The sequence below is a fragment of the Halichoeres trimaculatus genome, unplaced genomic scaffold, assembly GCF_033239565.1.
Source record: "Halichoeres trimaculatus isolate MK-OKI-2021-1 unplaced genomic scaffold, fHalTri1.1 fHalTri1_scaffold_5, whole genome shotgun sequence".
Taxonomy (NCBI): domain Eukaryota; kingdom Metazoa; phylum Chordata; class Actinopteri; order Labriformes; family Labridae; genus Halichoeres; species Halichoeres trimaculatus.
The window spans coordinates 28,469,425-28,483,536 of record NW_027437183.1 but is presented as its reverse complement, the minus strand read 5'-3'; the positions used below and the strand labels follow the sequence as shown (position 1 = coordinate 28,483,536).

Here is a 14,112-nt window from a genome sequence, read left to right as displayed (position 1 = left end):
TGGTATTTCACAATATCTGAAAATTTAAGTAGCCTTGACTGTAGAAATAATGGGTTGGTGGGGTCCAGGTATCCAGCTTGATGAGTAAGTCTTATGGCTCGTTTTTGAAGTATGGATAATGAATGCAGTGAGCATTTACATGTGTTGCCCCAAACCTCAGCACAGTAACTTAAATATGGTAAAACCAGAGAACAGTACATTGTCTGAAGTGAGGCATGATCCAGATCATGTTTGGCTTTGTTTAGTATTGAAATGCTTTTTGATATTTTGCTCTGTACATGTTAAATGTGAGGTTTCCAGCTTATTTGTCATCTCTTGCTTTTATGGATACAATGCATACACTTAAAATACCTGATTCATAACATAAAGAACTATGATCTTTAAAAGGGGTCCTCATGCAAAACATGCTCATACAGCAATCAGAAGCAAGTTTTCAGGCTCTGTCTGTTTGTTACTCTTATGATGCATATTGTAACTTTTGAGTTGGTTTCTGTCCAAGCACTTTGTCATTATTTAATATTTGATTTGATAAGGTCTGATTTTTAGAACATTATTCCTTGATTTCCTTTACATTTTGAATTTATATTACTGTAGTTTTTTTTCCCTAGTTTTATTTCATTTTATTTTTATTTTATACCACAAACGTTGAACTTTGGAAACAAACATTTGTGTAAGATCTAATTTTCCCCACATACATTGGTCAGTCTCTTTGTTAGCCAACATGAGCAGATGATCTGTAGATTATACCGGCTGTAGCAGATTGTTTACCCTTGGCAGCCACCGTACATATCAGCTTAATACAACACCAAGGACACAACTTGAAGAGGAAATAATGACATGTCATGAGTCCACAGAGATTAAAACACATAGAAACATTACCTAGTACAGCTCTGGACACCTTGAATATGTTAATGTGGTCAAATTTGGGAATGGTTAAAATTCAAATCATGCTATACATTAAGAAACAGGAGCGTGAGGTCAGAAAGGATACGATACAAATTGACAAATAGTGGTTAGAAAAATGAGTGTGTGTGTGTGTGTGTGTATGTGTGTGTACGCATAGGTGCACATGGCAGTGTGTGTACAAGGGTGAATACCTTAACAGAGCAGAGATTGGATGACATTTTATCAGGAGGGCATTAGGATGCTTGTCACTCCGCAGTGAGGGACCATCTTCGATTACTATTAATGAAGAATTATGTCCCTGCATCGCTCGCACTCTCTTTATCTCACCCTGCCCTCTGTCTCTGTCTCTCTCCCTCTCTCTCTCTCTCCGTGGTTTCCGTTAGCTGTTAATTAAATTTCAGCAGGGACGATTTGGCAGGAATACCCGCTGGCTTTAAGGCTAAACAGCCTGGTGATAGAGAGCGGAAGAGAGTGATAGCTGACAGATGTGTGTGTGTGTGTGTGTGTGTGTGTGTGTGTGTGTGTGTGTGTGTGTGTGTGTGTGTGTGTGTGTGTGTGTGTGTGTGTGTGTGTGTGTGTGTGTGTGTGTGTGTGTGTGTGCGTGTGTTGGTGATAATGAGGGATTTTAAAATTAGAATAGATGGGCTGGTGGAGGAAAGGACAGGATTTCAGGCACTGCGCCCAAAAAAAGAAGATTCTGGTGCAAACAAATCTGGAACTGTTCTCAGTAGGTAACCAGCCTTCCTGTGATCCCTATCCCAATTAAAGCTTAGATATTTGTTGGACTCAATTTATGTTTACGGAGACCTGTTTATGCAGAAGTACACTTCGCAATTTTCTTCCTCAAGAGTAAGTTTGGTCTTGTATAAAAGGGGCTTATAGGCAAGCTCAGGAAAGCATCATAAAGCTGAGTGAGCTTGTCGTCTTATTGGGTGGCTGTGAGCACATTCCCTTGATTGGGTTCACAAAAGTAAATACCCATGTCGGGCTGACTCTGTGTTAACATTGCCAAATGTATTATTAATACAATGAGTATTGCTCTGCTGCAGCATCTGTCCAATTACCTTGAAGGGACTGAGATTTTTTCCAGATAGATTTGACTGCAGTCAGTTTACTGATGTTGAATCTTAGCAAATGCTAGACAACAAAATGTGTGGAAAAATACCAATACTTTGGAAACAAGACACTGTATTATAAAAGAATAACTCATGTGAAAAAGTGCACAGTTATGGCTCAGCTTCTATACTTCTGAGCAATCACCATGTCCCTGCATGTTTACACTGACCTCTGCATAATCAGTGTAGAAGATAATCTTACCTACATAGAAGCCTCTTCAGAAACTTGGTATTTTCTTTCAAATGTATGAGCCTGTGTGTGTACAGTGTTTGTTTGTCCCTATGTTTTGAATTGCAGATGTATTTTTCCTTTCATGTGTGACTTTGTATGCAGAAATTCTACAGTGTTTCCTTTCGATGTGAAAATCATCAGCCTGCAGATAAACTGTAACTCAGCAGTCTTTCTCTTGGACTGGACAGGTAGATTCATGCAGAATGGAGACTCAGAATAATCCATCAGATTATACATATTTTGTTTGAAGAAAAAAAAACAGACTATGCATGTTTGCATCATGAAAAGTATGTGGTCCCTGGTCAGCAAACCTGAAAGAGGTGCTGTACCACAGATATTTCTTAGTTTAGAGGTTCTCAAACTTTTTTCAGTGATTTACCCCCTATGATATGTTTTTTTATTCCACCAAGTACCCCCTAACGAACACAGAGCAGTTTTGGATGAAAAAAAAAATAGAACATAGGACCGTACTCTTAGGGCTCTAATTTCATGGAGCAGCACCGTGCGCTGCCAATTTGACAATTTGGTAGACCGTCTGCGCAGAGGTGGGTGTGACTGCGCGCCAGGGGGAGTTGACGGTGCACCAGGGGAAGGTGTCAGCAGATTCATGTTAGCGCAGTGACAATTTTGTGCCAAAAAAGTGCGCTGAAAGCTCGCCAGCTCCAACCTGGTCTATCCTCGGCACAAGGCGGAGCACACCCCACGCAGCTGTAATTTGGTGACAGGTGCACATGTGCGCACATGTCAACAAAGCCTCAGAGGCAGGTTTCCAGAGTGTCAGGCACATTTTTACGCAATAAACAATCACAGTAATCGCTATTTAATGTAACTGTCTGAACCAGCATATACATTTGTATCTATATTAACTGTCCCGTCACATCTGATGTCAGATTAAAGCCGTTTGTCATAATGGAAAGTTAACCTGATGACAGCTGGAAGTTTGATGCACATCTTACAATTAAACAATAAACAGCCTTAACATCTGATACTGAGTATATATCTGGTTCTCTCATTTCATTTAATACAAAGAAAAGAGGAGGGGAAAAGACGAAGTAAAAAGAGACAAAATAAATGTATGTCACTTAGGATTTACCCATGATTTCCCATAATTCTCTGTTTTAGTCTTTATTTTTAACGTGATCTAAAAAGATGGAGTACATTATTGTAAGGAGGATAAGGCGGAGACACCGGGAGAGTATACAGTATATCACCAAAGGCTCTGCTTGGCGATGACAAACCAGGAGTGCAGGTGGATCAAAAGTATTCTGAATGGATAAGCCAGCTGTGTAACTGTCCCTTGATTTTGTACTCCTATTAATGACAAAGAAACAGATTACATCTGTCCCGGGAGCTGGCCCACAGGGTGACGCGCTTCGTGTCCTCCGATGTGCCCCGCTGTCCATTCTCCTGCTGCAGGAACAACGGCTCTGACCGTCTCTGCTACCGGGTCTTTCCAGCAAACTGTTTCCGCGGTGCTGGGGATCACTCAGACCAATCAGACGCTGCGTCTCGGCCGCAGGGCATTTAAAGGCGAGGAGAGGCGCTCATTTGATTGGTGAAAACAGCGCTCGGCTGTGTTAAACCCACTCACGGCTAACCTCCTCCCTCTCTGCCATTTGCACGGAGGGAGGTGTGGACGCGCTCCTCTGCGCTCCTCTGTGCTCCTCTGCGCCTTGACTGCGCCTCTCTTGGCCCTGCAGGAAACTTGCAAAGTGTGGTGGTCACGCCCTGTCTGCCCGGCGAAGGCCGGTGCAGGGCAGGTGCGCCTGTGCTTGCGCCTGGTCTACAAAATTAGAGCCCTTAGTGTCTATTGGATGAACTTAGGTTTATAAACTTTTATTTATATTTGATTCAAACATTGATTTAATAAACGGTGATAAAGGAATTTTGCTTGGTTGATATATTTTGAATACATCTTTGAATCTTGCGTACCCTTAAGGGTGCAAGTACCCCCATTTGAGAACCTCTGCCTTAGTTCATACTTTCCATTGCAAAATGGAAATCTAAGCAAGTGTTTTTGTCTAATTTTAGTAAAAAGAATAAACTTAATTAGAGCCACAGTCACCTGACAAGTCCAGAAAAAAATGCTTGTAGATAGAGAAAAAAAATACACATATGTACACCAATTGTTTAGATCTGTATTAAAGATGGCTTTATTTCAAGAAACTTCATGAACAAATGTTTTTCCTCCAAAAAATACAGTTTTGTTGGATAAGGTCAGTTTGCTCCCAGTTGTTTTTTTTTCCTTTTAGCTTTTCTTGACTATTTTCTGTCATAATTTGGTTCACCATCTTTCCTGCCCTTCTAAAATATACCAAACAGTCAGGGATTCAAGCGCACCAGTGTGTAAGACAGCCTGCTTTTCGTGGTGAAGGCAAAGTTTAAATGGTCTTCCTGAGTAGCAAAGTCTACAATGAAGCGTTTCTGCGGTTATAGCTCTGGTAATTACCGTCTGTTTCTACGATCCTGTGAGCTACTGCTTCAGTAGTTGAGCTCAGCCTATATATGGTCACTTTGAAAGCCATGGACCCACTGCCTGCAACCTTTTCACCCAGCGTCAAGCAGTCTCCACTGGTCACTTGTTTTCTTAAACTGAAGTCTATCCTAGGCATGCTTTGTGCAGTAGCTGCTTATAACACACAATGAATGGTGGTGTTAATCCCATCAGGTCATGTGCAGTCAGTCATGGTGATGGCTGCACTGGCAGTCTTGACAGATGCCTCAGCTGAGCCTCACCCCCCTGCGTAGATATAACATAATGAAATACCTCTCTGCATGTTATACTGGTTTATTGGTGGCACTGGTAAACATGGGAAATTTACAGTACTTAATGCTCCTGTGCAACAACAAAGACAACATGGATGTTTTTAGAACAGAGAAACCTACAGAACACAGTAACAATTACCTGAACCCTAGCAAATCAGCATTAGAGGATGCAGTTTTGAATTACACTGTTAACCTGTGATGTATGTGTACAGTATGGTTTGTCAGTCAGATCTGTATTACACAGATTTTCAAAGCAGACGGTGATGTCATTAAAGTGGGACAGCTCTCTGTGATTGGGTGAGGTCAGAGTCACGGAAACACTGGAGAAGTTTGAGGGAAGACATACTGTCATTATTTTCTCTCACTGAGCAGAACAAAATAAGGTTTTGAGATGAAGTCTGAGTGTATGTAGGTGTGTGTAGGTGGGTGTGGGTGTGTTTGTGCGTGCAGCAGTCATGCAGCAGTGCTTGATCCAGGTCATGCTCCTGTGTACTGTAATGAATCTTAGCAGACACTGATACCTTATCTGTGGACTCTCACTCCCCCTATTCCTGCTCACTGACCTACAAGTTTGCCACATTAGTCCCAAACTGCAGCCATGTGTTGGAGTTTTCATTTATTGGGGACAAAAACATTTTTAATACAAAAAGAACTCATCATTGTTAAAAGCTTGACTCATCTCACATTTTGTTCTTTCTTCCTTTTCCTGCTCTCTCTTATTTCATTCTTTCCTCCCTTCAGCTGATCTGCTGACAGCCCCCCCTGACTTGACAAATGCAGCCGCCATGTACCGTGGTCCTGTGTATGCCCTCCACGATGTGTCAGATAAAATCCCAATGACCAACTCTCCCCTCCTAGACCCTCTTCCCAACTTGAAGATCAAAGTCTACAACTCTTCTGGTCTGGTCACGCCACAGGATGACCTCGGAGGAGACTTCACATCCAAATTGTCTCCCAAGGTAACGTAGGCACTCTGTCCTGTCGTCTAATATCAGTATCTTTTATCTTCATCTTTGATTTCCAGGAGAATTGTCGAACGTTTCCTCCACACAGCTGAAGAACATTAGTTTCCATGCAGCTTGGTGCCCCAGTTTCCTCCCTCTGCTCTGTCATCTTCATGGCATGCATACTGCTGTCAGTTGTCACAAATACAGATGAAACCACCTTCACTATGGTACCTGTCCTGAGGCAGTGTGATCGCTAAACCTGCTAGTTTTCAACACATCTGAAGCACTCTTTTGAGAGTTTTATCCATCGCTTTTGATGATTTTTTAATTCTGACTTTTGAACTTCTTCTGTGTCCAGTGAGTGACCTCACCAGCTTAAACAAAGAAGCTTTTTTTTTCTTGTGAATGTGTTCGGTTTTTCTTCTGGTGTTTGTCTTTGAACATTGAAGTGAGCTCTTGTCAACCGTGTGTGAAGGAGGAGTAGACTGCTGAATGTTAAGTCCTTATTTTGCATCTCACAGTGGACATTTTTTGACAAGGAAATGCAAAGCAGGTCATATTTTACTACTTACCCTTAGGTGGTTTCACAGGGCTACTGTAAATGCGCCCTCTCCTCACACATTGTCAGCTCAGCCCTATGGCAATGCTCCCAGGCAGATGCAGATTGTCCCCAGTAGGGCTTTAGTTAATGGTTACCAAGAAAGCATAAGAAAGAAAGAATATCTTAAGTGAAAGCAGAAAAGTTGCTGTGCAGAGGGAGCATCTTCCAACACTCTAATCAGCCAGTCAAAAATAAAACTACAGTGACCTCTAAACCTCGAGGTTATCCTCGCACAGTCGAACTAGCTTTGACCTTCATGAACTTTCGCCTTCATTAGAATACATTTACACAGTATTTACATCAGCTCTGTGAGAGGAGTTCACCCTTCAAACCACAACACACTAATTTCCTGGACATGTTCAAGTCTTCAGCTTTCTCAAAGCATGGGTGAAGCTCAGTTCTCTCTATGAAAGAGTACACAATAACTTTAAGCAAATTCTGATCGAGGCAAAGACATGTAACATCATTCAAAAAGAACTATCACTTAAGATGCTTTTACATGTTTTAAAGTGGCACAAGATCTTCAAAAGATTTGCTGAAGTGATAAGGTCAATGAAGTATTGGACGGGTGGGCCTCAAACACTGAGGTCTACTCCCTCTACCCCCAAAAGGCTTCCAGGTGGTTTGTCAGTGAGAGTGAAGGGAGCCTTGAAGTAACAGCGGCTAAAACAAAGTGTTTTAGACTGAGGTTTTAATAAAGGTTTTCTAAAACATCAGTATGAGAGGAAACCTGATTTTTTTGAGCTGTCATTGTAATAAAAACATCTCTCAAATTCTTTAGTATGTTTTCCAGACTTTGAAGCAGGAGTCTGCAGGAATTTTCCCAATAAACCCAATATTCAAACTGGGCTCCTCCTCCTCCTTGGCTCCAACTGTGACTGCATGACCAGCAGCCACCTGTTGCGTTTCTATGTGGGAGAGACTCAAGAGCCGTGCGCCCGACTTGGCATGTTAGCACTAGCTAATCACAGTATTTGACACATTCCTGGTTTGCAGAAAGCCTACCAGCGTCGCTCTTTGTTTTGTGCTGCCCTCAAAGTTCTTTAAAGCGAGTGAAAGTTGAGCCAAGCTTCACCCTTTACCCAAGCCTTAGCTGTTTGGTGTTTCATTTCACTTTGGTTGTGTTTTTCTTTTTCTGTGCCACATCCACTATCACAACCAATCACAGCGCAATGGGTGCACTGTCATTGGTTGAGGTAGCCATACTTGCTCTCCACCCAGAAACGTCCTGATACAACCAAAACATCAACGTACCGGGAGAGGAGGGGGTTGAGGCAGACACTGACACTGACACACATGTAAAGAGGCATGTAGGACACAGTTGAGCAGGATTATTCCTGTTGAAGTTGACATTTTATTTTTATTAGGAAAATCCTGCAGACTCTACCTATAAGTTGAACCACCATCTTTTAAACCACATACTAAATAGTAGATATCGTGTTTTGTCATAACCTGTCCTACTGTTTTCTTATGAATATTGTGTTACTGTCAACATTTTTCAGGTTACTCAGTCCCTGCTGGACAACAGCGACACCATGAACTTCCGTAACCAAAGCTTGGCTAGAACACGGGACCCTTCATGCACCGCTCATGGATCCTTTAACAACCAGGGAGGACACCTCATCGTGCCCAACTCTGGTCAGACTTTCTACTTATTTCTAATAAGCTTATTTCAACCTTGTGATGCTCATTTAAGATGTGTTGGAGGATCTGTTGACACACAAATACAGTTTGATTAGATCACACAAGGTTAAGAATCTAAATTCCAAAGGTTATTTTTTTATCACTATAAATGTAGATGGTAAAATCCCAGAGATAAATTCATCAGGAAAAGAGCCTTTTTTAAGAGATGGTACACATGCTGTGATAAAAAAACGGACTATTTAAAGGATTAAGTTCATCTTGCTGCAGTCAATATGATGAAAAAATCAGTGGATGCTTTCATACTAACTAGTTTTAAAAGATTCAAAACTTTTAGTAGACTCAATTTAAAAGTTAAGTGCTGACAAAAATAATGAGTTATGTAACCTGCTGATAGGAAGCAGCTCTTAGAAGCTATAAAACATCACAGCTTAATTCTCTCAGTGATGTATTAAAGAGGACGTCATACAAAGACTGTCTTTTAAAAAATATCATTGAATAATTAATCAGAATGATGAAGCGATAACTGGTGGGAAATTTAATAATTCAGTTTAGTACATGGTAAAATTAATAAATCCAGAAATGGATCTCATTATTTCTGCCTCTCCTGTCATCTCTCCTGCAGGTGTGAGCTTGTTGGTTCCAGCGGGTGCTGTTCCTCAGGGCCGGGTGTATGAGATGTATGTGACTGTGCACAGGAAGGACAGCTTGAGGTAGGTTTTTGTCTCTCTCTGTTGCTCCCGGTTGTCCCCTTTTTTCTCTTTATCTCAGCGTCTCCCTCTGAGTTCTGTTTGTTTCTGTGTTTTTCTTATCGTGTACCTGTCAGTCGCTCTCCGAGCAGAGACTTGGTTGTGCAGTTGCGTGGGGAGGCTTTCACAGTGTGACACAGGCTCAGGATGCACAGCAAGGAATGAATCATTATTATTATTTATAGTTTATCTTTGCACACCTTCTTTCAGTGACTCATTCAGCAGAGGTCACTTAATTCCACAGATTTTCTCTATTAGACCCAGATCCAACATTTCAAAGCGTCAGGGTTCAGCAGATAATCGTAAAATATATTACACATTATTTTCTACCTTTTAAGAATCATAATCTGTTGTGATCCACAAAATTAACATAATTAATCTGTAATTTAAACTTTTTAATCAGTCTTTTTCCTGAATGTAGAGTGCATACAGTTACAGCTTCTTTAATAATGTGTGAAATGAATGTTTACTACAGTGCGACTAACATATTTTTCACCACATGCTTCACTTCAGTCTGTCGATCCAAAAATCAGAAGCACTAATCTCAAAACAGCATCTATAAGGAGTTGACTATTTCTTCAGCAGTCAGCAGATTAGTGGTTATTTTTGGGATTATCCTGTAATGTATTCTGTAATCTTTCATTCCCAAACCCTGTGCATAAGTGGTAAAAAGCTCTGTGCGACACAAAAGACAAGGGAGATCAATTTGATATGATAATGACAATAATATGAATCAAACCGCTACTCCAGACGTTTTGGGATTAACATTATAACATCATTGATGTGTTAGCACTCGTTGTATGTTGAGCTAGCCCTTAAAAAATCAGTCTGACAAACCCCAAAGCCTGCGGCCTGTATCTACAACTTCATGCAAGGAGAAATAAATGTTGACATATATTTCTTCTTAGTCGCTAACTTGAATGCTCAACAGATCTGTATTGTCCAAATTTACAATTCAAAGGCCCCATATCATGCTCCTTTTCTGCAGTTTAATATGCATCATTGATGTCTTCATGTAATGGTAGTAACATGTTTTGGTCCAAAAAGCCAATAAATCAAGCACAGCAGCATTGTTTCCAGGCTCTCATAGCCCCTCTGTTCAGAACGCTCTGATTTAGTGGGCATGTCCTTCATATGTAAATGAGCCACCACTGATACCGCCCCGCTCTTAAGCGTCACTGAGAGCGGCGCCTCGAGCTCTGAGTGCACAATGTTTAGAAAACATCGAAGGTCGTTTACTGTAACATTACAGGATAAAACAACAGGCTAACCGCAGCTAAAGTTAGCATTCTGAAGCTAACACAGAGACAGGGGGACACTGAGGAAAAGCTCTTACATATGCTCCACAGCACACAGCATTTAAAATACTCACATTTCCAGGGTCCCAGGTTTGTTGGCAGATGGTTGGTAATGCGCCTGGATTCAGGACCAGTCTATTCTCTAGCCCTCTGTTGTACTGTCCAAAGTTGGAAAAGCAGTCGGCCATGAAGTGACTAGCACACACATGCACAGTTTTACTGAGTGTAGCTGGCACATTTCCTTGATAAATGAACTCTAGCCACTTAGTCTTGTCTTCTTCTGAGATGGGAAGCTTGTGCATGGAGCTATGTCGCTGTTTACAGCCAAAAACAGAGCAGTGATGACTCTTCAACTTCAGCATTCGCCTCCTAGCTGCTGGTGGACCAATCAGGTCAGACTTGCTCCTGATTGGTCAAAAAAGGGAATCGCTGACGTCGGCAAATCCCCAAAATCCAAACAGCTCGTTTTAGGTCAGGATTTTACATTCACAAGCACTACTAAATACAGGTTTTGTCATTAAATATCACATTTTGTGGGCTGGGAGGAAAGCCAACGATCCACAAATTTCACTAAAAGACTTAATAAAGTGATTTTTACATAATATGGGACCTTTAAATGTTTCCTTTCTCTTACTGTACCTTTAATGCCATGAGTGTCTCAAACTACATTGTAACCACCTTCACTGTATCTTGTTGGTAGCACAACAGAATTGCTACAACCTTTAAGTATGGACAGAAAGAGGAGCCAGCATGGCTCGATAACATGAGGGAAAAGTCTGGAACAAATTAGTCCAACTCCCTGTTTCAGTCCTCCATGTGACCTCTCCTTTAGGACACTTGTTACAGTTTGCTTCATACATTTCCTCCCATGTATCCTTTCTAGCTGCTCCCCAGTCAATACCAGTCAATAGGAATTAGCCCCCCTGCAGTGTGCTACAGTTTTTCTGAGTCAGACCTCTCCTCTGTCCTCTGCCTTCATCTCAGTCAATACCTGGCTGTAGCACATAGCTACATTGACTTCTTTCTGAAACACTAGGGGAGCCAGTATCATGTGGTTTAGCTGATTGAGATGTAACCCTCAGGCAGAAGTACAGAGCTTAGAATATCTCATTTACTCTAATTGTATGGTAGAAGATGCATCACGTACGACTGTTATAATCAAGACTGCAATCATTTCAGGTATGACCCCTGCATTGGGATGCTAACAGTGTTGCTCTAACCATTTTAGGCATGCTGTTTGTATGTTTAGCTTCTCCTGCCCATCTGAACTCTGCATGACTCAATAATGAGCCTTAGCAGCTAAATCGATCGTGCTGCTCAGGATCAGTCCCCCCCCCGACACCAGATGAACTGGAAAAACGGTCTAAAACTTAGAAGCTGCTCCTTTATCTGCACAGATATTTCAGTCAATAAAAACATCTGCAATATGAGAATGAAAAATGACTGATTAATGGATTACAGGAGACATCACTAAACTTGATATTGCGATATGTCATGAAATCTGTTTGACTTTTTAATGAAAGACTTAGGATAGAAATACTAGTCAAGTGATTCACATTTATTGTTTACATTTGGTTGGAAACATGCACATTATCAATATAATAGAACAGTGACTATTAAAGAAAAAAACAAAAAGGAAAGGTGAAAGGGAATACATATGAAGCTGTCAGAGGACATAAATTAGCAGAGATATAGAAGGATCTGGTAGTTTGAGCTGTTTTTCTCAGTGTGAATCTAAACCTACTGATAAAGCTGTAGCCCTAAACGTAGGCTGGTGTGGTGTTCAACAAAGTTGTTGCTTCCTTAGAGAAATGTTCTTGCCTAAAGGCGGTGTTATAGAGTGGCAGGGTAATTTCTTTCAAAGGATTTTCTTGCAGATTGAATCAGCTTTTACAAATGAAACACAAATGGCTTTGTGAGGGTGGAGGACCTGAACGTTTTAAAACCATGAGCACAGACACAAATTTCAGCGATGTAGAATTTTGGAAGATCAGAATACGATGCTTTTCTGATGTCCTGCCATGTTCAAGAAGGCTCCTTTTCTATTTCTGTACTGTAACGTTTATAAATGATCATGTCCTTAGATTTCCAGTGCTCTTGTTTGCTGCAAAATCTGAAGAGCCTGTGACCACTCGTCGTTTATTATTTTCTACCCATGAGCTGTGAGGCACTGACTCCAGCTGAGGCCCACTGAGTCCACTAATCATCCTCTGATTGAATCCGTGCAGCCCTGCTCTATCTGTTTTGTCCTCTGATTATCTCATCTACAGTTCTCAAAGCTGGTTCATATGACTCCAACCTAACTATCCACCTGTCTCCTTCAATGCTACCGCATTTGACCATTATGACAAGATAACACACGCCACAAGTGAAATCAATACAGCTTTCTGCAGATGATGCTCGCTCCAGCTGGTGTTCCATAACAGCGAAGCCATGCTGTCGCTTCATTCCGAAGAATCCTTTTCAGCTCAGTGTTATCTGTCTCTTCCAGACCCCCGGTGGAGGACATCCAGACCGTGCTGAGCCCGGTGGTAAGCTGTGGGCCTCCAGGAGCCCTGCTGACCAGACCAGTGATCCTCACCATCCACCACTGCGCCGACAACGTGCAGGAAGACTGGCTCATTCAGCTGAAGAACCAACTGGCCATGGGAGAGTGGGAGGTCAGTGTTTGGCAGTTTTAAGCCAACAGATAAATCTGCTTAAACGTTGTTTTCTCCGTAAATTAAGAGATGTATCTCGATCCATCATAGAAAAAGAACACCTGCCTGCACACAGTTTGACACATTTATGCACACACACTTTAACTTCCTCATCCAGAAGTTCAGTCAGCTTTATACACATAAAATAAGGAAAGGCAGAGTAAAAGAAGGAGAAATAGAGAAAATTCAGTAAACACAAAGTGCCTATGGGCTAGTAGACAAGCAGAAGGCTGAAGACTCCTATCAGAAGCAATTTGTTATGCTCCTGTCGTCCTCCTCTCTTATCTCTCTTTTTATGTTTTTATCCCTTCTTTTTTTCACTCCCCACACTCCCTCTTCCCTTCCCATGTCTCCCAGCGTGGAGTCTCTACCTCAGCAATCTGCTGGAGTATTTTTGGGAGTGTGTGACTGCCTATGTATGTCTGTTTCTGTATCTGTGCGTGCATGTGTGTTGGTGTGGGCGTGTTATGTGTGGGTGTGGGTGATAAGACTGTCTTGCTGCATCGCTGTGTCTACAAGCCCCCCCGTATGCTGTCTTCTGTTGCTTATCACAGCCCAACACAATGTCTCTGCACAATTAGCCATGCATAAGATTCTGCGTGTGTGAAAGTATGCGTGTGTGAGTGAGAGAAAGACGGACAGAAAGGAAAGGGTTCGGTGCTGAGCGGGTAAAGAAGAGGAAAAATGAAAAGTGGGTTTTCATCAGGAAGTCGATTTGTTTTCCTCTTATTGCGGTAGAACATCCATTTCCCATCTGAAAGTTTTCCCCAAAAACAGGCTGTGGGAGGTAATTGAATTCCCCTCACATCAGGGGGGAGCAGCCAGGGCTGTGATTACCAGTAATAACAGATTCATACCATATTGCTTTCCTACCTCTTTGTATTGATTTGGCAGCCTCATCTGCAGGAACACAACTCCCCATGAACTGTGATTGGAAACTCAATATTTACATCACGCATGTGCACATAGGAAAGATCCATACTTGCAAACATCCACACGTGCACATGATTATTCACGGTCACATATATGCACAGGGATGTGTGCTCAACTAATTGGAGGTTGAGTTCTTATATAAGAGAAGAACAGCATGCCTGTGCTTTCTCGCTCAACTCAGAGAGCTGTATAGATTCACCATAACTCCGGCTGTGGCACAGCGCT

General features: G+C 41.7%; 1 protein-coding gene across 3 annotated transcripts in view; it reads left to right on the top strand.

Annotated features, from left to right (window-relative positions):
- Positions 1 to 14,112, top strand: part of LOC141790959 (netrin receptor UNC5C-like) — a 231,512-nt gene that overhangs the window by 202,480 nt on the left and 14,920 nt on the right. For 2 of the 3 annotated variants that reach the window (XM_074671127.1, XM_074671128.1), the window contains 4 exons: positions 5,761 to 5,978; positions 8,070 to 8,205; positions 8,834 to 8,921; positions 12,747 to 12,915. In XM_074671127.1, coding sequence (XP_074527228.1) covers positions 5,761 to 5,978; positions 8,070 to 8,205; positions 8,834 to 8,921; positions 12,747 to 12,915 — 611 coding nt within the window. The remainder of the gene's footprint in view (positions 1 to 5,760; positions 5,979 to 8,069; positions 8,206 to 8,833; positions 8,922 to 12,746; positions 12,916 to 14,112) is intronic. The other variant, XM_074671129.1, reaches the window with a different exon arrangement.